At 38.0% G+C, this 24360-nt stretch overlaps 1 protein-coding gene across 9 annotated transcripts in view; it reads left to right on the top strand.

Annotated features, from left to right (window-relative positions):
• The window catches only part of Scn8a (sodium voltage-gated channel alpha subunit 8), a 177238-nt gene that overhangs the window by 33973 nt on the left and 118905 nt on the right, over nt 1-24360 (top strand). For all 9 annotated transcript variants that reach the window (XM_078014665.1, XM_078014672.1, XM_078014670.1 and 6 more), the window contains exon 2: nt 23256-23585. In XM_078014665.1, coding sequence (XP_077870791.1) covers nt 23310-23585 — 276 coding nt within the window. In that variant the 5' untranslated portion in view covers nt 23256-23309. The remainder of the gene's footprint in view (nt 1-23255; nt 23586-24360) is intronic.

Here is a 24360-nt window from a genome sequence, read left to right as displayed (position 1 = left end):
GCTTGACCCAGCATTCAGTTGTTGCTGGGTTTTTGGGCCTCCTTAGTTGCCTTCTAGCTTTAGTGTTTTTAAAGCCCTGCCTTTCCTTGCTGGTATATTCATCTGTCTAATCTGTACTAGATATAACTGCACCTTTCACTTTGTCTGATCCTTAAGGAGGTAAAACCTTTTCTACCTAGGCTCCAAGTGCTGTGTAGGCCCAAGGTTCATATCAGAACAGTTCTTTTCACTGACATCTGAACCTCAATGTGTTGGCATCTCTAAATATTTTGAGCGTAAACAAAGCATAGAGAATAATATATTTGCTTTCTTTTTCTGAGAAAGAAGTAATTGCAGGTAGATTTGAAGCCCCAAGACACCATATTCCCCTAGAACTTTTAGACAAACCTTTTTTTGTCCAAGGTTCAGTGCAGAGTACTCAGCTTCCCTGTAGGTTTGCCTTCCATGACCTGTTCTCATTATTCTGTTTCCACAAGTGTTTTTACAGCCCCCCCTTTTCACCTCTCACGATGACCTTGAGCATATTGCTTTACCTCTCTGAGTTTTATATTTCTCATATGTGAAATGAGAATAATAACACCTACCTTCTTTGGGTTATTTTGAGAATCAAATGAGGTAATATATGTCAAAGTATGTTATAAAATTCTGTGTTATACAGACGTTCATCATCTATGTAGAGAACCTACAGTGGTGTTTTCCGGGCTTTGGGAGAAGCGAGAGGGACTGCCAGGGAAGTGGTAGATAGGAATCCCTGGGGGCTTTCTCAAACTGATACATGTTTGTCTGCACTGTTGTGTGTGGGTGTCTATGTAAACACATATATGCACATACTCACTTACACACATAACAATTAGAAATACTATTCTTTGAAGGTAGGGACCAAGGACAGTCATCTTTATTGAGATCCTCTTTCATTTTCAAGATTCTGTGTTATTTTCTGACCTCTCTCTCATGGAGATGGTCATTTACACTGGGATAGCCATTTTAAAAAAATCAATTTCTTAGTCTGTTTGCTCAAAGCTCAGACTTTAAATTAAGAATCTTTGCATCAACTTTCTGGCTAAAAAGGTTTTCTTTCATTAATATGCTTTGAAAAATTCCTGCCAGAATTTTTCTTAGACCAGAATGTTTTTTCTCTCCTGCCTCTCCTACTGCATGGGGTCTGAAGAGGGTTCTCTTGCTCTGAAAGCTTATATGGGTGTCTTAGCACTTAATTACAGCACATTAGCTTGGAGACAAGCGATCATCACTATTGGATCATGTTAAGAAAAAAATTATTCAGTGATACTTGTTCATATATGCTAAGGAAGACTTTATTCAGGACCATTGTGCTAGGCAGAGGTACTTCTATAGTGACATCTTGCAGTGGGGGAGAGAGATGGGGCTCAACTCTGAATACAGTGTAGACAAGTACAGATCTATAGCCAAGGAGCAATGTGGGAGTTGGTAGATGAAAACTGCTGGGTGGAAAAGGAGTAATGGGGATTCTTGCCAGGGGGATCAGATATCACTGGGGCATGGTGGAGGTTGAAGAACTTGATCACATCAAGGATAATAAGATAGTGAAGCAGGGAGTATTTAAACTGATTTTGCAGGGTTCTTTTGCTGAAATTGGTTTCATAGGGAAGTGCACAATGCAAAAAAAAATTCAGAATACAATTTACAAAATACAATTCAAAAAAATTCAAATACAATTTGGCCAAGCAAAGAACCTTTGTCAACCATTTCTTACCTCTGCGTGTAGGTTCTCTGTAGACATACTGGTTGCTGTTCATTGTCTCCTAGCATTCCACATTTATTAATCATTTGCATTTTATTTAATTATAGTATTGTGGCCCAGACTAGAGGTACTTTGTGGAAGATTATCCTTGTATAATTGTATTTAAGAACTGTTCATTTTTATGATTTAAAATGTTTTAAGATCCAAGAGAAATTTTTTTTTTAATGTGTAGATGCTCATTATACTCAGGATGCTTACTATACTCTAGAATCCAAAACTTGCACTATGTATATACCTAAAAGAAACTTATTCATGTGGGCATATAACAACCTGAATAAGAATGTTTGTGGTAGCTTTGTTGATAATAGCACACAATTGTTGGAAACAAAGTCTTTTTTTTTTTTTAAAGAGAGAGTGAGAGAGGAGAGAGAGAGAGAGAGAGAGAGAGAATTTTTAATATTTATTTTTTAGTTCTCGGCGGACACAACATCTTTGTTTGTATGTGGTGCTGAGGATCGAACCTGGGCCGCACGCATGCCAGGCGAGCGCGCCACCGCTTGAGCCACATCCCCAGCCCGAAACAAAGTCTTATCAACAAGAAAGAGGATAAATTATGGTAGAATCAAATAGCTACTACGATGTGAAAATGTATGAATTGCAAGAAAATGTGTCAAAAGAAATGTCAAACATAATATGGAGCAGAAAAATCCAAGTTTCAGCATATGATCAATATTTGGCACGAACACAAAATTTTAGCCAGGTATGGTGGCATGTGACTATTTCCCCAGCAGCTTGGGAGGCTCAGCTAGGAAGATCACGGGAACCCAGGAGTCTGAGACCAGCCTGGGTAACACAATCAGACCCTGTCTCTTAAAAAAAGAAAAATATGTTTCAAAACATATCTTTACACTGTATTTAGATATACTCACTATGCGGTAATGATATAAAATATAGAAACACCTGATTCAGGATAGTCTTGAGGAGAGTAGGGAGAAACTGTGTGGGAAAGAATAGACCAAGAACAACAATAACAAAATCCAACAACTGGAGAATGATATTGATCTTATATTGTTATATAGTGTGCATAATGAATTGCATCATTATATACCATTATAATACACCAATACAAATATGGAAAAAAAGAAGAAAATAATAAATAGGGAACTTTAGTTTTATCTGTAAAGGTCTGCTGCCATCTGCTTTTCTATACTTAAAATATTTCATAAAACAAGTCAACTGTAATAAAAAGATTCAAAATGTATGTGGAATATAATCCCAGGTTTTGTTTTGTTTTGTTTTGTTTTTGGTGCTGGGGGTTGAACCCAGGGGTGATTTACACTGAGCTACATCCCCAGCCTTTTTATTTTTTGATAGGGTCTTGCTAAGTTGCTGAGGCTGGCCTTGAACTTTTGATCCTCCTGCCTTGGCCCCACAAGATGCTGGGTCTCCAGATGTGCACCACCATGCCTGGCTCCTATCCAAGCTTTTAAAAATCATACACAAAGGAAAGACCCTGAAAGAATTCAATGTTAGTTCTTGTAAGTATTAGGCTTATAGATGGGTTTCATATTTTTCAAGTTTTCTGCAATGAAATATGTATGATTATTTTTATTATTTTGTTTTTGATTTTAAAAAACTAGGCTTAGAGGGAAAAAAAACTTCTAGGACTTTTTAAACCAAAGAACATTATTTAGCATTATGTAAAATCATTTTTAAGACTAATAGTTTCAAAGATGGCAGCATGGTTAACAAGTTAACCACTTCTGGATAAGAAGAAATTCTCATGGATAGAATCAAACTTCAGAGAAATAAACTTGATTTATTATTCTTTTTGGTTTATCTTATTCCTAGGACTTTGCATATTTCACATCATAGAACAGACTTTGCTTCTTAGTTTAGGAAAGTATCCCCCCACCACCCACTCCTAATCCTGAGTTACGGGAATCCCTAATATCTGGTCCTGGATGCTGTTGTGTGTGTTTTGTAATTGACTGGTAATCCATCTGCTATTGATGGAGTTTAAGCTCCGTAAGGATGGGATACAAGCATTTTGTTCATCATTGAATGAATTCGCAGTACCTAGCATAGTGCCTGGCACACGGAAGACTCTGGTACATAATTATTAAATGAATGAATGAAAGTAAAGGTCACAACTTAAGGGGGCATTCTGGAAACTAAGTCATTTGAGTCATTTGATGGGGATCTTTAAACTAGATTTTCCACTCATATGTACAGGAAAGGTAATTAGGTTGAGTAATAAGCTGTGAGTAATTCTCTTTGGAACTCTTTAAGTGAGAAATGAAAAGCCAGAGCTTTAAACACCAGTGCCTTACTAGAAATAATGAATGAGGAAATGGGGAAAGGAAGAAAGTACACCCAAGATTGAGATTAGGACTTTAAAAAGTTGATGTTGGTTCTCCTTCATTTATTTAAAAGTGTTTCTTTAAATGGTATATCCTCCTCCTCCTCTTGATTGAACACAGGGTTTCTTGCATCCTATAAGCATGTGCTGTGCCCCTCTGATTTCTTAATATTGGATGAGTTTTATCACTATTGGTTTTAACATGCAGACAGAAAAATACAGAAATCATGGAAGTATAGCTCAATGAATTTTTAGTAAATGGCAAGCCAGAGGGTTCCCCCTCTACTCTGTAATCACTGTTTACCCACAAGTAACTGCTATCCTGAGTATCTGTTTTTTAATAATCCATTTTTAATGGAATGCTTCAGTTTATCATACCCCTATTCATATCAGGAGTAAGTCAGCCTGTTGGGCCCAATTCAGTTGTAACCATCTTCCACCTAGTGATATAAGTGAAGGCATGGCAAATTTAGCCCAAGGAGCTCCATCGTATTGATAACAAATGTCACATACTCCAAATCATCATTTAGCTTTTGTCATAGAGATTTTAGGCTATGAATGTGTGGGAATGTGAAGAACAGAAATTTACTTACGTAGTTGAAATTATCCCTGCCTTTCTTGGATATGGAAGCTCTCAAAACTGTTGGGTATATTATTTAAGAGGTACTAGAGTCAATTTGCTTCCCCAGTGTGGCCTTTGTTTTTCTTAAGAGAATAGCTGGATATTATTCTTTAATCTATGCCACAAACATGCCATGATTTTTGTGGGCCAAGCTCAGTGTAAAGCTAGGCACTGTGAAGGGTGCAGTGGTTAATGAGTTATGCCCTCCAGGTGCTGATAATTGGGCATGGAAAATGAAAAACTTCAAACACAGAATTGTAGTTTAAAATCATGTTTTGTAAGTAATATAAAATATTGAAGGGAAGGGAAAGGTAGTTTCTGCCTGGGAGGAATTGGAACAGCTATCCCAGGCAAGGATAGGTAAGAGTGTTCTAGGCAAAAGGAATGGCACAGCCGAAGTGTAGGAGTGGAAAAGTACAGTACGAGTGGGAATGGTTTTGTGAAGCATAAGAAACAAGCAGAGAATGTCTATTAATAGGCTGAAAAGGACCCTGAGTGCTTGGGTAAGGATTTGAGACTTTATTCAACAAGCTATGGAGAATCTGAAAGCTAATGAGCAGAAGGGAGCCATGACTCTGAAACCTATGTTTCATACTGGTTTCCAGTTGTATCACCAGTAGAGATTTCTGTACTGGCCCTAAGGTTGCATGCGTTGTGCTAGCTTGGAAGATTAGTAAAATTTATTTGTCATCAGTAAAGTGGTTAGATGAGAGAGAGAACTTTGACTATCTCAGGGAAAAGTATAAGATTAAGTTTTGTTAATACATACAAATGAGATTAGAAATCTATTTCTCATCTTTTTTTTTTAAAGAGAGGAAATTTTTTTTTAATATTTATTTTTTAGTTTTTGGCAGACACAATATCTTTGTATGTGGTGCTGAGGATCGAACTCGGGCCACATGCATGCCAGGCGAGTGCGCTACCGTTTGAGCCACATCCCCAGCCCTGTTTCTTAATACCACTGTGCCTGTACCATTTTAACTTAATCCTGATTGAGAGACAGCATACTGTATAGAAAAGCACACAGAACAGAGTCAAATCCTGAGTTTAAGTCCTGGCTCTGCTACTTACCATCTTTGTGACCCCGAGTAAGTCACATACTCTCTTGAGTCTGCCACACGATGGTTAGGAAATTCCAGTTGGAAGGTAGCTAACTATGAAAGCATTATTAGCAGTATTGGGATGTATGTTGCTTGGGTTGATATTTGGACATGGTGTTTCTTATAGGCATTGCTGACAATGTTCATGATGCCTCTGAAAAGACCAGAGCATGTCCATAGTGCTTAGAGGCAGTGTTTTGATAAAGAAAAGCAATGGGAAAAGAAGAAACACCAAATCCCAGCGTACACCCTGCCACTTGGTGTAACTCGGATATAACTTGGACTTTTTAAGTTACACTACTTTTGTCTGGAGGCACTGTAAAAAAACAAAACAATAGTAGAAACCTTTCTCTCTCTCTCTCTCTCTTTCTTTCTCCTTTTTTCTCTCCCTCTCTCTTTTCATTTCCAAAAATCTTAATAAATAATTCAGATCTTTACTAGGATTCTTGGAGAGGATACATTAAACACGAAATACTAACCTTCCTAAAGAGTATATTTTAACAACACCATTTCTTCCCTTCTTGCCCTCAAACCTCCCAGCCATCTCCTAAGCCATGCTATCAGTTGCATTCCTAAATTTTTCTTTGCTGGGCTCTTTATCATCTCTCTTATTATCAGTGTTATTATTAGTGTTTTCCACTTTCTCTTCCTACCCATTGTTCTCTTCAGCTAGACTCAACAGGATAGAAATCCTCCCTCCTTAGAAAATGGACAGGAGACCACTTAATCTTTTGTCCTTGTGTCACTGACTGTTTGATACAAGGCAAATCAGTTCTTCTCTTTAGCTCCAAACACCTTTTCTGTGAAGTTTGGATCTAGTAATATTTGCTTGTTTAAACTCACAAGTGAGGATAAAATGAGATAAAGCATAAGAAATTGCTTTGTAAATGTTAGAGCACCTTGCAAATATGAGGTTGCATTAATGTGTAGCCTCAGCCACTGTTTGCCAAGTTGGTCACTCTGTCAGCTCAATCTCCTAAAATCTTAACAAGAATAAAATCTTGTTCATGAAACAGCCACTGTGTTTTTAATCATGGCTGACCATACTGGTTTGCTTGCTGCTATGATTTCTTAGGAATGCAGAGCTATATTATACTCTATGCAGCCGATCAGCTCTCTTAGTTTCATTAAGTCTTTAACTCCTTTGGAGCTCCCTTAGAGTAGATGAGTACTTGATCTTTGTCACCATAGGAGCCATCAGGGTATAGGAAGAACATGGGCTTTGGAGAGAGGCTGCTTCTACTGTGACCTTGGGAAATCATAGTTTTTCTTTCCCTCACTTATAAAATGAAGATGCCAGTACTTAATTAGGTTATGAGGATTAAAGATAATGTTTATAAAGTGCCTGATAACACATATTATCATAAACTTCACAGGTATTACACCAGCTTTGTAGAGGGCCCCTCACCACTTTCATTTGTTTTTTGCATGTCCATTTCAAGGTAATGTTATTAGTAATCAGCTCTAGATCCATTGACTAAGAGTTGCCCATTGAAGAAGGGAGTTGAGAGACCCAATTTTTAAACTATTTGTATAATAGTTTAGAGTATCCTGACACTCTGTAGGAGTATATTCAGGGCTTCCTGAGAGGGGTGAGGTGGACTTGAGGCTCCATCTCTGCTTCAACTAGAGCAGAAATATACGTCTCTATTTTCATTTCATGTTAAGATTTTATGGTTATGATAAGAATCAACTGAATGGTCTTGGTATTTTATCCTCTGTATATGCATGTTTGTAACTTTATTCAGTACATAATTATTTGACAATAGGTTTTGTGTTAGGATGTCCTGTTTTTGGATTTAAGCCTCTATGCTTTGAACAAGAGAAACTAATTTTGCTTAATCTATTAGAGCCTCTTGTTTTGTGGACTTAGAGCTGAAGGGGATTTTATAAGAGAGAAAAAAGAAAGGAAAGAGTTTGATAATAAGAATAGTGAAGTAGTTAAGAGAACACAGATCCTGGAGCCAAAAGGTTGGGTTTAAATCCTACTATGTGTCCTTGAGCAATTACCTAATTTCTTTGTGTCTCAGTTTTTTCATCAATAATATGGGATATTAACAATAACTACCTTAAAGGATTGTTGAAAGGAACAAAAGAATTCTATATAAAGCTGTTAAAAAGGTGTCTAGCATGTGATTAGTGCTCCATATTAACTGCTATTGTTGGAAGTATTATCATTAGTAAGACCTACTTCATATATATCATTTCATTTAACCCTCATATGAAGAGCTGGAGGCTCCATAAATTTATGTAATTTACCCATGATTATCTAGCTGATAAATTGCAGAGCTGGCTCTATGAATCATTTCACCCATCTCCCAAACAAAACCAAGGTTTGGATAGGTAAATTGATTTGTGAAGGGCTACACAGCTGGTTAATAACAATCTCTGAGCTCTAATATTGCATTTTTAATCATGGCCTAGAATTGTTCCTTTTTTAGGGGGTGTATTAAATTTAAATATATATATGTATACTCTCATACACACATATATGAATGTGTGCGTGTGTGTATGCATATTTATATATCTCAAAAGTGATGTCAGCCATCCCAAGCTATTATTGTTATTGAAAATTGTCCAGCCTCATAGAGCACGTGGACTAGGGTCTTACTAATCATAGAAGGCAGGAATCTTGTAATCCTCATCGTCAAGTGTCATTTTTGAGGATGGCAAAGTTAAGGCCAACTGCAAAATCTTGTGACTTAATCTTTGAATTCTAGTTTCTATGCAAAAAGTATATGGCCATGTGCTGTTTCCAGTTTTATCACAGTTCTTGCCTTCACCCTCAGTTGTAGATGTAGCAAGCCTTTCCACTGTTTCTCTCTCTTTCTCTAGAAGGAAATAATCTTCATACCTTCATTGAACTTGGCAAGTGTGCAGTATGGCTGTATGTAGTTATAGTAGAGAGTATACACAATGTGCCTGCTTATCATTTGTACACATATCAATACCCCTTAACTACCGATTATACTCACATTTGGATATTTTGTATCAACTAAAAAAAACATTTATAGAAGGTGTCTATGAATGTTACCCATCAAAAATTTATTCCCACAATGCTTTCTTCTTTGTTCAACAGGATTTATGCAATTATCTGAAGAAATTTATTTTAACTTTGTTTTATAAAGGTTGAGGGGGATGGAAAAATTAAACTGAAGGTAGAAGTGGTTTAATATTTACTGTACACTTTCTACATGTTAGACATTGTATTAAGTTCTATACTTGTCATTTAAGTAGATCATTGTACAGTGGAGACAAAACTCAAAACTTTTGGATTTTGGCCAGAGGTACTGAAAATCTCTAACACAAATCACATACCTAGTGGTCGAGAGAGAAGAGGGGAGGGGAGGGGAGGGGTGGGGGGATAGTAGAGGATAGGTTAGAGAGCAGAATTCATCAGACACTAGAATGGCAATGTGTAAATCAATGGAAATGTAACTGATGTAACCGATGTGATTCAGCAATCTGTATACGGGCTAAAAATGGAAGTTCATAACCCTTCTGAATCAAATTGTGAAACATGATATATTAAGAAAGATGTAATGTTTTGAACGACCAACAATAAAAAAAAAAATCACATACCTAGTGGACTTAAACCGATTACTTGTATCCAGTTGTAAAGGCAAAGAGCAACATGAAATGGGAGATGTATGAATTTTTTTGCATCAATTACAATAAGAATTTTATCATTTTTAGTGCAGATAGGTGCTTGTTTATTCCTCACCTTTCTTAAAGAGAAATTTTCTTATTCCCATCAAGCTCTGTAAATGCTGATGGGAGAACATGTGAAGTAAAAATTTTTCATTCAGGCTGTAGAGTATCAGGTTCTAGAGTAGTACCTAGACACCTGTCTTTGGATACTTGAGATAAAATACAGCTCCTTAATGTTTTGATCCTCTTAGGAGCATGGACACTTATTAACTTGGTATTTCTTTCTAGATATTAAATTCAGGCCAATAGTTTTCTGACAAACATAGAAACAGAGATGTGTGAAATAAGAAAACCTCTGCTGTTGTTACATGGGGATGAGAGGACTGGGACCGAATGGGTGGAAAGGAAAGTCTGAATATTACTATGAAAGGAATGAATAGGAAATTGAGGGTAAACTCTAACATGCATTTTAAAATTGAGGCAAAAAGAAGTTGTGAACCACTGATCACAAAACTGAAATCCTTTTCTGCTGGATTCATCAGTGTTTAGCAGGTTTTTTGTTTTGTTTTTTTCTGAAGGACTCTTCAGAGCCTTTAATCACTAGTGTTATTTTTCTGGGACTGGTACCCAAGAACACATAGTGAATACTGTATTAGTCTATGAGATGACACTAACGGAAAGAAGTTAATGAGTAGAATTATATCCTAGAAACATTACTCTTGGAGCAGATGGACTGACAGGGAGTGAAACTGAAGGCAGTGAGTCTGGTTAGATGGTTGCTGTGGTAACATTACAAGAAGTGACAAGAGACTAGGGTAGGAGTAGGCAGGCTTTTTCTGGAAAGGGTCATATTGTCAATATTTCAGCTGTGTGGGCTTGGGCCGTATAATCTCTGTTGAAACTACTTGACCTACCAGTGTAGCACAAAAACAGCCATAGAAACAGACATGTAGCCATGTTCCAGTGAAACTTGATTTACAGAAGTCCAGTGGGACCATAAAAAAGTTCTGGTCTGCCACCCTGGTGCTAATGGTTGTACAATGTGAATTTATTTCATGCCACAGAACTGTAGACTTTTAAATTGCTAAAATGGTAATTTTGTACCATGTATATTTTATCACAAGAAGAGAAAACTTTATGGAAGAAAATAGAACCCTTTAAGTTATAAAGCACTAGACCAGTAAAATGGTTTGCTTAATTTGAATCAAGGTGACCAGTGAAAAAATGAGAAAGATGTGGCAGCAACAATGAGTCTACAAATGATTCAATGTGTATAGTGTAAGGGGAACGACTCCTGTGCCTCATGGAAGACATAAGCATGGAAAGCAAGTTAAACTTGAAGAAAAGAAAACTGATGGTGGCGGGTTAAGTGGTAAAACAAAGAACAGTTTTGACTCATGTTGCCTATAGGGCCAGAGAGATGGAAGTCTAAATATCCTGATTGAGCTGTATATTGGGAATCAGTTACAAAGGTAGCTTAGTAGTTTTATGGTGTGTTAGTCACCTTTCTGTCACTCTAGCAAAATACCTGAGAAAATAAACTTTTTTTTAGCCTCTTGCTATATTGTCCAGGCTGGCCTCAAACTCACTGCCCTCCTGTCTCAGACTCGCAAGGAGCTGAGATTGCAGGATTGTGCCACTGTGCTGGCTCTGACGCTGGCTCACAGTTTGGAGGTTCAGTCCATAACCTATTGGCTCTGTTGCTTTGGGCCTGTAGTGAGTTAGTATACTATGGCAGAGCAGAACCAGTTACCTTGTGGTTGGAAAGCAAATAAGAAAGAGAGGAAGGGGCCAGGGTCTTACTATCCCCTCAGGAGCATGCCCTCAGTGGCCTGAAGATCACCCTCTAGGCTGCACCTCTTGAAGATTTCACCACCTCTCAGTAACAATACTTGAGGGACAAAGCCTTTAACACATGAGCCTTTGGGAGGTACTAAAGATCCAACATAGCATAAGGAGATATAGAGAAGGTAGAAACCTATCTTCATTTTGGGCTAATGGGACCTGCTCAGAGAAACTTTGAGATCCAATTTAAAATCACTCTAATGACTAGGCTGATGTTGCATGCCTATAGTCCCAGCTACTCTGAAGGCTGAGCCTGTATATTTGAGACCAGCCTAGGCAACAAAACAAGACCCTTTCTCCAAAAACAAACAAACAAACAAACAAATAAATAAAATAAAAAATAAAAATTATATAATTTAATTCTAAGAATTGGTTTTTACTTCATTTGAATAGGATGAATTCTTACCTCAAAATATCCAAGTACTCAAAGTATGAGTGCTTTACTAGTATCTCCTGATAGTTATTTATCATAGTTAATTTTACATTATATTTGTATTAAGCCTCTTTCAAAGTATTCTATAAACAGGCTCTTCAGAGGGTTTTTATAAAGAAGACATATATGTTAAGTCACCCAAGAGGAACTTGTTTTAAGAGGATTAGGAAGACACCATTTATTGAGAATCAAAGGCAAATAGATCAGCTTTGGGAGAATATGTGGGTGTGTGGCTTAGAAGAACGAATTTTAGAGGTGGCCTTGCTAGGTGGAAAGATAGAAGAATACATGGGGTAGCTCTCAAATGACATACATCAGGGTGAGGATGGGCCACCAGACCAGGGGGGGGAGAGAGTTGGATTTACTGTTACCAGAGAGACTTAATGCCACAATAGTGTGTGTTTAAAATGATTAAAATTAAGCTTTGACAAAATTGTTTTATTTAAATTTCTAGAACTGTTATAGATTTTCCATAATGAAATCTGTAAGACACAAAGTAGGAAATTGGCATCCCATCATATAGTCATTGAAGGAAGAAGGAGCCCTGGGAGTGGGGACAGTGTAAACTATCCATCTGGCTGCATTTCTGTCTTCTCCTATGATAAGAGCCACCCACCTTCCTGCAGTGCAGAACTGCTTCTCTGGCCAATTCCAAATGAGCTGTATATCAACATGCAAAGAGCTGGCTTGCAGTCCTCAGAGTCTGGCTATAGTTGTATATCATGTTTTTGTTGTTGTTATTTGTTTGTTTTTTGTTTTTTTAAATATCTTCTTTTGGTTCTTGTCAATAAACCTTTCTTTCGAGCTTCAGAACCATATGTCCTGTTGCCTGAATGGTGTCCCCATTTGGATGCATCAAAGCACCTATTTGAGACATATTAAAAAATGAAGTCATCTTAACTCCAGAGCTGTGCATTATATCTTATTCCCAGTCTCACCGAATTCCATTCATTTCCCATGACAGAAATTTGAGTATCTTCCTTGGATTTTCTTTTTGCTTAGTTCCCACCCTCAGTCAAGAGGACTATGCAGTGTGTCATCCCTAATGCTGCGACCTGGTTTGGGCTGTCACTGTCTCTCAACTGAATTGCTACCACAGTTTTCACTGAGCCTTCCTACTGATCTTGCTCTTCCCCCACCCTCCCCTTTCCCCACTCATTCTAAACATAATAGCTGGAATCTTCCTAAAGATTGTAACTTAGATGGTCATTCTTTATTTTAAAACCTTTGATATCTCCTTATTGCCTTCAGGATAAAATCAAACATCCTCATGATAACAGGGCTCTGCCTTCCTGATGTGGCATCTGCTTACCTATTGGCTAATTTTCTGAAGTCCACTTACACTGAACTATTTGCAGTATTTATGTGGTTTGATTTCCCTTATCTGCAGAATATGATATTTTCTTCCTGTAAAACTCTTACCTATTTTCTTGCCTTCTCCTACTCCACCTATGTCCTCCAGACCTAGCTATAGTGTCAGTTTCTCAAGGAAGCTGACACTATTGAGGTCTCTCCAAACAAGATTAGGTATCGTGCTTGCATATTTCTGTAAATGTATGTTTTTGGAGGATGTAGCATGTTGTACTTTGCCTATATATTTGTCTACTACCCCCCTAGAAGACTGCAAATTTCCTTAAGACAGGAGGGAACTATCTTATTAATCAGAGTATAACTTATGGCTTATAGTAGGGGGCATAGTAAGAGGTCTTTCCTCTCTTTAAAAAAATGATAAAATATTTTATTATCAGCCCTTCATCACTGGAACAAAAGAAAAATAACTTAGAGGAGGAAGGATTTGTTTTGGCTCATGGCTTCAGAGGTTTAAGTCCGTGGTCAACTGGTTCTGTTGTTTCTGGGCCTGTCATGAAGCAGAAAGGTGTGGCAGTGCAGATCTGCTTACATTAAGGCAACCAGGTAGAAGAGAGCGGGAGGAAGGGGTTGGGGATAAGATATGTCCCTCCAGGGCATGCTCGCAATGACCCTTCTCCATCTAGAAGGCCTACCTTCAACAGTTTCCACCATCTCCCAATGTTATTAATCCATAAATGATTGATGAGATCAGAGCCCTCAGTGATTTACTCTCTTCCCAAGAGCCTCATCTCTGAACATTGCTGCATTGGAGACCTTTTTAGTCAGTTTTTGCATTCTATGACCAAAATACCCAACAAGAACAACTTAGAGGAGAAAAAGTTTATTTGGCCTTCATGGTTTCAGAGGTCTCGGTTCTTAGACAACCCACTCTGTTGCTTTGGTCCCAAACTGAGGCAGCATCATCATAGAGGAAGGGCTCTGTAAAGGAAAACTGCTCAGCTCATGGCAGGGTCAGGAAGCCACTGGAAGAACAGCTTTCCAAGGCATGCCCCAGTAACCTACCTCTTCCAGGCAGGCCTCACCTGCCTACAGTTACCACCATGTCAGTTCATTCAAGCTCAGATGGACTGATTAGCTGTCTCAATCAATCATTTCACTTTTGAATATTCCTGAATTAACTGGATCCTTTGGGGGATACCTCATATCCAGATCATAACAGAGAAAAGGCATTCAACAGATGAGCCTTTGAGGGACATTCCAGATCCAAATCATAATAAATATAAATGACATAAAATTTACTGTTTTACCATTTTTAAGTATAGAATTCAGTAAGTTACAGTCATATTGTTATGCAACCATCACCAGTATCCCTCTCCAGAGTTTTTTCATCATCTCCGACTCACACTCTGTACCAATTAAGCAATACCTCTCCATTGCAACTCCCCGTAGCCCTGGGCAATCACTATTCTACTTTCTGTGTATTTGACTATTCTAGGTATTTCATATAAGTGGAGTCGTATAATATTTGTCCGTTTGTGTCTGGTTTATTTTACTTAGCATGATGTTTTCAAGGTTCATCCATATTTTAGCATGTGTTAAAATTTCTTTCCTTTATAAGAGTTCACAATATTCCCTTGTGTGTGTATGCCATGTTTTATTTATCCATTCAAGAACATTTGGGCTATTCTACCTTTTTGGTAATTTTGAATAATTTTAAGAATATATATTCAAGTCCCTTCTTTCAATTTTTTGGGAGTACTTAAAAGTGAAATTGGTGGGTTTTATGGTAATTCTATTCTTAATTTTTAGAAAAACAGCTGTACTCTCCTGTAACAGTTATACCATTTTATTCCCACCAATAGTATGCTAGGATTCCAATTTCTTGACATCCTTATCAACACTCATTATTTTCTTTTTTGCTTGTTTATTTGCTTGTTTTTAAATATAATTGCCATCCTAATGAGTACAAAATGATATTTTCTGATTCTGGTTTACATTTACCTAATGCTCAGTGATATTGAACATCTTTGCATGTGCTTATTGGCCATTTCTATGTCTTCTTTGGAGAAATGTCTATTTAAATCTTTTGTTTAATTTTTAAACTTTATGGTTGTTATTGAGCTGTAGGAGTTCTTTATATATTCTGTGTATTAATTCCTGAGGTATATTATTTGCAAATATTTTCTCCCATTCTGTGGGTTGCCTTTTCACTCTTTTGATAGTATCCTTTGATGCACAATAGTTTTTAATTTTGATGAAGTTCATTTTGTCTGTTTTTTCTTTCTTTCTTTCTTTCTTTTTTCCTTTTCCGGTGCTTTTGGCATCATATCCAAGAAATCACTGTCAAGTCTGATGTTATGAAGCTTTTCCCTCCTGAGTTTTGCTAAGAGTTTTATAGTTTCAGCCTTTTATATTTAGGTCTTTTTAATCCACTTTGTGTTCATTTTTGCAAATGGTATAAAATAACGGTCCAGTTTCATTCTTTTGCATATGGATATCCAGTTTTCCCAGTACCATTTATTGAAATGATTGTCCTTTTCACATTGAATACTCTTGGTACTCTTGTTGAAAGTCACTTCACCGGGCCGAGGTTGTGGCTCAGTGATAGAGTGCTTGCCTAGCATGCGTGAGGCACTGGGTTTGATCCTGGGCACCACATTAAAAAAATAAAATAAAGGTATGTGTCCATCTACAATTAAAAAAATAATAATAATTTATAAAAAAGAAAAGAAAGTCACTTAACCATATATGTGAAGATTTATCCATTTCATTGGTCTTCTATGTCTGTCTTTATGCCAATACCAAACTTTTAATTACTATAACCATAGTAAGTTTTGATATCAGGAAGTGTGAGTCCTCCACCTTTGTTCTTTTTCTTCAAGTCTGTGACAAGGTTTTATGGGTTTTTGGGTTTTGGTTTTGTTTTCTTCTGTTTGCAGTGATGAGGCTTGAACTGAGGACCTCAGTTATACTAGGCAAGCGCTCCACCACTGAGTTACATCCCCAGCCCAAGACATGATTTCAGTACTACTTGCTACTTTTTATTTGTTCCTTTTCCCAGCATATTTTCTTCTTCTTTTTTAAAAAAATATTTTTGTAGTTGTTGATAGACCTTTATTTTTTATTTATTCATATGCAGTGCTGAGTATCAAACCAGTGCCTCACACATGCCAGGCAAGTGCACTACCGCTCAGCCCCAGCCCCAGCCCCTCCCAGCATATTTTCTTGTGCATCCTCGCACAGAGTGTTTCCTTCCTCAACTCCTCATGGATGACTTCCCTACCGTTCATCCCTGTTATAATCTCACTTCAATATCAGTTTTCTTTCTATTTTCCACCCCATAATCTTTAATTTGAATTGTTCATTATTTGCCAGGCTACAAATGGCATTTTAAGGTCTTAATCCTCCTGGATGACCAAGAGAAGAAAGCCCTAGCCATTTATTGCCCTCAACTTTGAGTCAAGTTTATTTTCTTTTGGGACTCTGAGGGCCAAAAGTCACTTTTCTTGTTGCTTCAAATCTGGGCTTGGTCATGTCTTTACCTTTAGCACTGCAGGAAGATGAGCAGCAGAGAGAGTAGTGGTATGATGGATATGGTGCATTGACTGAGACTGTGGTTCAGGGAAAAGAGCATTACAGTTGACCCTTGAACAACACAGATTGGATACCCACCCTCTCATGCAGTCGCAAATTCACATTTAGCTTTTGACTCTCCCCAAACTTAAACTAATATCCTGTTGTTGATGGAAGTCTTACCAATAATGGTCAGTTAATACTTATTTTGCATATTATGAATATATGTAGGGGAAAATATACAAGAGCTGCAAGAAATCACTTTATTGAGGTATAGAATTTGCTATAGGGTAGAATTGTTCACATGGAGATGATTAGCAGCACATCAGGAGCTCACTGTAGTAGCAACCAGGGGTGGCTTCAAAATTATTACAGAATTATATACTATATGTACTACAGTTAATTTTATGCAGTTATGATTTAATAGATTTTAACTTTTTATGATGGATTTTTACATACTTTATGGTAATAAATGATCAAATAGACTATTATCTATGTATATTTTGTACCTTCATGACACACCTTTTTCTAAATTTTTCACTATTTCTGCCTACTCTGAGTATTTTCAAATTGTCACAAATCTTTTAAAAAAATCTTCATACAAGTGGACTTATGCAGTTCAAAGCTATATTATTCAGGGCTGGGGATGTGGCTCAAGCCACATAGCGCACTCGCCTGGTATGCGTGCGGCCCGGGTTCGATCCTCAGCACCACATACAAACAAAAGATGTTGTGTCTGCCGAAAACTAAAAAAAAATAAATAAATTCTCCCTCTCAAAAAAAAAATAAGTAAAATAAAACAACAGAAATTTATTTTTTAAAAAAGCTATATTATTCAAGGGTCAACTGTATATTGGAAGGCAAGAAACTTGGATTCTAGCTCTGCATCTATCCTAATTGGCAGTAAGCAGTCCAGCCTGTCTTACTTAATTTACAGATAAGGAAAGCTGGACTTGATGGTCTCTAAGTTCATTCTATATATGAAATGTTTATTTTCACTTTTTGCAAGACAGTGTCGATTTGATGGATGAATATAACTTAGGTAAAAAAAGGAAGAAAGAAAGAAAGACTTCAGGAGGTTTAGGACAAGAAAATAAATGGACATATATTTTGTAGTAAGAGAAAGTAACATTTTATTAAGTGATGCTGGGTCAGTTGAATATTGGGGGAAAAAGGAACCTCTACCTCTCATCATATACAAAATTCTATTCCAAATGGATTACGAATCTAAATGAGAAAGATAAAGCTATAAAGCTTTTAGAGGAAAACATAGAATACCTGTGTGATCTTGGGAGAGGCAGGTTTCTTTAAAAAATTAAAAGGCACCAACTTGAAAGATAAGATTAATAGGTTAGATTTTAGTAAAATTAAGAATTAATGCTGGGCTGGGGATGTGGCTCAAGTGGTACCACGCTCGCCTGGCATGCATGCGGCCTGGGTTCGATCCTCAGCAGCATATACAAACAAAGATGTTGTGTCTGCCAAAAACTGAAAAATAAATATTGAAATTCTCTCTCTCTCTCTCTCTCTCTCTCTCTCTCTCTCTCTCTCTCTCTCTCATATCTCTCTCTCTCTCTTTCTCTCTGTCTCTCTCTTAAAAAAAAAGAATTAATGCTTATCAGACGATATCACTAAGAAAATAAAGGTGAGGTAAATACTTGGACTTATATAGAGAATAGATAAAGAACTGCCATAAAATAATTAGAAAAATGTAAACACAATAGAAGAAAGTGAGTAAAGATTGAAACCTGCACTTTGTAGAACAGATGTCTAAATAGCCAGTAAACCTAGGAAAAGATGCTCCATATCATCAAACATTGATAATTACAATTGTAGTGAAGCCAGGCATGGTGGTGCACACCTGTAATCCCAGTGACTCAGGAGGCTGGGTCAGGAGGATCACAAATTTAAAGCCAACTTTATCAATTTAGTAGGGTCCTAAGCAATTTAGTAAGACTCTGTCTCAGAAAAAAAGAAAGAAAGAAAAGTCCCAGGGAGGTAGCTCAGTGGCAAAGTGCCCCTGGGTTCAATCCTCACTACCAAAGTGGAAAAAAAAAAAAAAAACATGTAGTGAACCAAAAAAACACATGAAAAATGAATCAGTGTCATTAGGAAAATGCAAATATGAAAAAGAGATACTACCTCATAACTAGGATGGCCATAATTTGAAATAAGGGAAGGGAAGGGATAGGAAAAAGGGAAAATAACAAGTTTGACAAGGTAGTGGAGAAATTGTAACCTTTTTACTTTGCTATTGAGGATGAAAAATGGTTAGGCTGCTGTGGAAAATAGTTTGGCAGTTTTACAGAAACGTTAAACAAAGAATTACCATGTGGCTCTGCGATTGCACTCCTAGGTCCATGCTTTGAAAAATTGAACATGGGAACCAAGACAAGTACATGTGTATACACTATTCATAATAACCAAGAGGTGGAACGAACCCAAATGTCTATCAATGGGTGAATGTATATGTAAATTGTAATATATACATATGTAATATCATTCATTCATAGAAAGGAATGAAAAAAAAGTACTGTTATATGCTACATGTGAAGGGACCTTGATATTCTTATTCTAAGAAGCCAGACACAAAAAGATGCATATGGAATGATTTCTTTGATATAAAATATTCAGAATTGATCAGTAGAGAGAAAATGTAGACTTATGGTTACAAGGAACTGGGACTGGCGGTAGGGAGATGGGGAAAAACTGAACTGCTTAATGGACAAGAGGTTTTACTTTGGAATGATGGGAAAGTTTTGGAACTAAATTGCTACTGAGTTTTTCTTTTTAAAAATAGTTAATTTTATGTGTTTTACCTCAATAAATAATTTTTTAAACAAAACTGTGTGATACTATAGTCCACTCACCAGGATGGGTGAAATTAAGGCTGTCATTTACAAATGTTGGTGAGGAAGTAGAGGAACTGGAATTCTCTTACGTTGTTGATAGGAATATCATTAAAGCTAAATATATGCCTTCTGACCCAGATTCTTCCCCTTGTTATATTCCAAAAAATGGGAATATATATGGCCACCAAAAGACATAAACAGGAATGTCCTTAGTAGCTTTTATTCATAATAGCCTAAAATGACAAATAATCTACATGTAAAAGTAGATTAGGAAATAAATTGTACTGCATGTGTACATGGAATACTACACAGCAACAAAAGAATGTGTGCCATACTCACAACAAAGGTGGATTCATAGAAATAAGGTTGGAAAGAAGCCATACATCCAGGAGTTGTTTATATTTTACTTAGGTGAAGTTCAAGAAGCAGTGAAACTAATCTATAGTGATAGATGTCAGAACAACATTTACTGGAGGTGGTTATTGATAAGAGAGCTTATGAGAGCCATCTGAGAAATAAATCTTCTCTGTCTTGATCTTAGAGGTGGTTACACAGATGTACACATTTGTACAGAATAATCAAGTTGTGTACTGCAGATTCATTTACTATATTGTATTATGTTTACCTTTAGAAAGAAACATTAAAAAATAGACAACAGTCACCAGAGCAGATGTTCTTGCAGGGAACCAGTGGAAGAGAATGCTTGAGAAGCGTAAAGTCACTGAAGGCCTTGAGTAGTAGTGACATGACAGGAGTCTGGAATCAGTTCTAGAACTCTGGTAGGTTTGCAGGAGGGAAATAACATAAAGAAAGCAGGATTTTTGGTGAAAAAGATCTGTGGAGATGTACCTGGTAGATTGAAGATGATCTACCAGGGGAGAGACTTTTGCAATAGGACCTTTTGCAGTAGAACCTTTTGCAGTAGATGATGCAATTGAAAATGGAGGCTCTGCAGGAAGGATTGGGAAGACTGGTGACTGACTTGTTGTAGATAGCAAAGGAGAACTGGGTAGAGGTGACTGAGATTCCATGTTAGATGATTGGAAAAAACATGGTCCTAGTAACAAAAATGAGAAAGTTGGGAGGAATCCACTTTGGAAGTAAGAGTAGTTTTAAATGCTTGAATTTTGAAATGTTGACAAGTCCCCTTGAGATAACTGAGGGACTCAGAAAAACAGTCAGGGCTGCTGACAGAAATTTGAAAGTCATTGTATACAGATTATTTTGAGTAGTTGAGATCCCTAAAAGAAAGAGTGTAACAGAAATTTCAGAAGGCCAACCCTTAGAGGAGGAGGGAGAGAGGAGACTACAGCTATGTTTAGAACCAAGATAACATAGTGTTACTGAGGCTGAATGAGGAGTGAGTTGGAAGATGAGGATGTACAGGAAAAAGATAGAGGAAGGAAAAAGGAAGGTTGAAGATGTGCTGGGAAGCAGAGATGACTGAGAGGACACTGTCCTGAAGAAGGCAAGAGGAAGCAGAAGCAGAGCAAGAGCAGAGGACCTAGCTGTGGACTGCCATGAGGAGCCCAGCTGCCTGTAGTTACATCACTAGAATTTGTCAGCATCCTAAGTGTTCTTTGTCCTCTGAGTAGAGGAGTGACCTAGGGTTGAAGATGAATGTGAATATAGAAGCCAGGGAGTCCTAGTTTTGGGGTTCCATTGTGGGTTCTGGTTTTGGCAGTGGTTTTAAGTGTCAAAACAAGTGACTTTAGGTGTTTTGAGTCCTGACTTTGTCATTTTCTAGCTGTGTGACTTCAGACAAGAGTATTAGTTCTCTAAGCCTCTGTTTCTTCATTTGTTAAATGGTGATAATACCTACCTCATATGTTGTTTTGGAAACAAGTGAGTTAATGAAAGCAAAGAGCTTGAAACAGCCCATGATCAGTGTTAGCTCTGATCATGATGGAGCGTTGTAGGAGCACAAAGGGAAGAATTAACAAAGGCTGGAGTTTATAGGAAGGCTTTGTGGAGAAGGAGGGGTTTATTTAATAGGCAGGAGGAAAGGAATGAGAGAAAAAGAATTCAATGTGGGGGGATATTTGTAAATAAAGGATCAGTAGAGCCATAACATTTTATTTGATTTCCTTAATGTACCAGTCTATTGCTTTAGGGGACTAATAGGAGATATGATAGGATGTGGGTAACTGATTATTGTTGTAATAAAAGAAGTATGAGATGTCAGAGCTCTTGGCTGTGACTTTTAATCCTGGCCCTGGGACTTTGGGTAAGCCGTCTCTTAAGATCCCTTCTCATCTACAGAATGGAATGACTGGACCTACATGTCTTGCGGCTCTGAAGTCCATGCAGTTATTTTTCTGGCCCCATCTCCTGCCTGTGGAATGTTTTTCTCTGCAGCATGAGGCTAACGATGTGGACCTACCTGGGATAAGTGTGTTGTTCTGGCCTTATCAACCCTGGAGTAGGTGAACTGCCCAGCCCACATACAGATGCTCTAGGCTGCACAGCAGCACCCTGCAGTCACCACCAATAGACAGAGCCTGGGGTGGGGGTGGGATGGGGGTAGGGATGGGGGTTACAGAGCAGGTGGATTCACGAAAGGAGTTCTCAGAAATTGCACTCCCAAATTACTTAGAGTTAATTCTACTACCATTCTCTTGAGGAACTTCAAGTTTATGGATTCTTGCCTTGAAATGGACCCTGAGGGCTAAGTAGGAGGGAAAAGAATTGTTAACCTTTTAAATTTTTTCCCAGGTTGTCCTTTTAGAGCCCACAAAGCTAATGGAAGAAAGTGGCACTTTGAGCATCAGGTGAGCTGCCAGACTCTGTGTGTTCTGGCAGGAACTGAGCACTGTTGCTTTTGCCACCAGAATTCCTCCATTTAAAGCTTGTATATGGATAACCCAGCTTTTCAAATACCAGGCTTACAAGTCCCCAGCTCCTGTATGGCATTCAGTCTTTCATTTTAGAAAAGAATTTTGGGTTGTTTCTCCATTTTCACGCCTCATACTTTGGACTTGAGCCCCTCTGGGGGTCTCCACCATGGCAGGACGAACAAGCTCTCTGGAATTCCACTCGCACTTGCTTTTTCTCATTGCCAAGCAGGAGGTATTTATAGAGAAGTATCTGCCCTCACCACAGAAAACCATGTTTAGTGTTTGTCTCAGGCAGGAGCTTTGTCTTAGAAGAAGATACTTATGGACTTTTATAGTGGATAGATTTTTAAAAACTTGGTAAATTGAAAAATAACTTGAAGTGGAAGGACTAAAGCAGACGGAAGCTATTGTATTCATATTTTGTGCCCGCAAAGTTTCTAAGGGCTAATTTTGTTTTCAGCAAGTGAAATTTGAGAAGAGGAGCAACTTATCCTTGTGTTGCCCTTAAAGAGGACTGTTTTTTTGGGGGGAGTGGAGATCCAGGAAAGGAAGGTGACCTGAGCATATAAGGCCACACGAGAGTTAATATATGCCCAACAGAATGTTAAATATGCCTTATTAATTTAGAATAGAACTTCCCTGAGGATAGGGAATACTTCATTTTATTGTCTATGGTTTCTAACAGTAAGTTGGATCTAAGTAAATGTAACAATTGCTAGCAACCGAGGAGTCTCCTATCTTTCCATTTCCCAGGCTGATCATTCCGTGAGGGGTGGTTATGAACATTACCTAGTCCATTCATGCCACAGATTTCCTGAAGAAAAAAGAAGTCATGGAAGAGACTATGTGTTGCAAAGGTTGTGAATAGGGTTGAGAGTGAGATGGTTTAGTCTGGCCTCTTTTTAGAACAGTGATTGATTAATGCTGTCTGTGTTGCTGTTTCTTCTAGAGCTGACCTGTCCTGGACGCAGCATAACTAACGAAGCTGCTGCAGGATGAGAAGATGGCAGCGCGGCTGCTTGCACCACCAGGCCCTGATAGTTTCAAGCCTTTCACCCCTGAGTCGCTGGCAAACATTGAGAGGCGCATTGCTGAGAGCAAGCTCAAGAAACCACCAAAGGCCGATGGCAGCCATCGGGAAGACGATGAAGACAGCAAGCCCAAGCCAAACAGTGACCTGGAAGCAGGGAAGAGTTTGCCTTTTATCTACGGGGACATCCCCCAAGGCCTGGTTGCGGTTCCCCTGGAGGACTTTGACCCATACTATTTGACGCAGAAAGTGAGTTGGAGGAGGTGCAGCCGCAGATGCCCCTTTCCTAAAAGGCTGTGGGAGATGGGGAGAAAGAGCTGTGGCATTTTGCCAGAGTGGGGAGAAGAGAAGTAGTTAGCTTTTTTTTGGTTCTGATTTTCAGGGGTTGTTTTACCATTTAGTTGCTGGTAAGGATCATTTGTGGATCTTCTTGTCAACTCTGTTAATAGGACTTCTGGTATTGGCTTCAGGTCAGATCAGAAAAAGAGGACATACGGATTGTAGCTCAGTGATAGAGCACATGCACAAGACCCTGAGTTCAATAGCCAGCACCAAAAGGAAGGAAAAAGAATATTTATTAGTGTCAATAAAAAGAAGAAAAAGAAGATAATATAGTATAGCCCTGTGGAAGCTCTTAGACACACACATTTGAAATTCTATCTTTAAATATAAAGATGATGTTACTATTGCAAATCAGCAGAGTCTGTGGTTAATATAGTGGAGAGGATGAGTTTGCTCTCTTGTACGGTCCCTTTTGTGACATTAGAGCATTGCTGCTGGGGACAGGAATAGAATAAAGCACTCTGAGCCAAGGAGGAGGACTCCAGGTCTTTGGTCTTGTTACATAGTTGTCTGGATGGATTCTTGCAGCAAAGTCAATTCTGTTCTTCCTGTAGTAGGAAATACAGGTGAAAGAAATACCAGTCTTCCTTTGGCCAAGGGTTTCAGACTTCCCAAATACTTGACTAAATCTTAGTTTTCTTTCTCATAGTTAACTACTGAAACAAAGCAACAGATAGAGAAG

The sequence above is a fragment of the Ictidomys tridecemlineatus genome, chromosome 6 (genome assembly GCF_052094955.1).
Source record: "Ictidomys tridecemlineatus isolate mIctTri1 chromosome 6, mIctTri1.hap1, whole genome shotgun sequence".
Classification (NCBI taxonomy): Eukaryota; Metazoa; Chordata; class Mammalia; order Rodentia; family Sciuridae; genus Ictidomys; species Ictidomys tridecemlineatus.
Note: the sequence above shows the minus strand (reverse complement) of the source record. Positions and strands in the feature narration are given on the sequence as shown.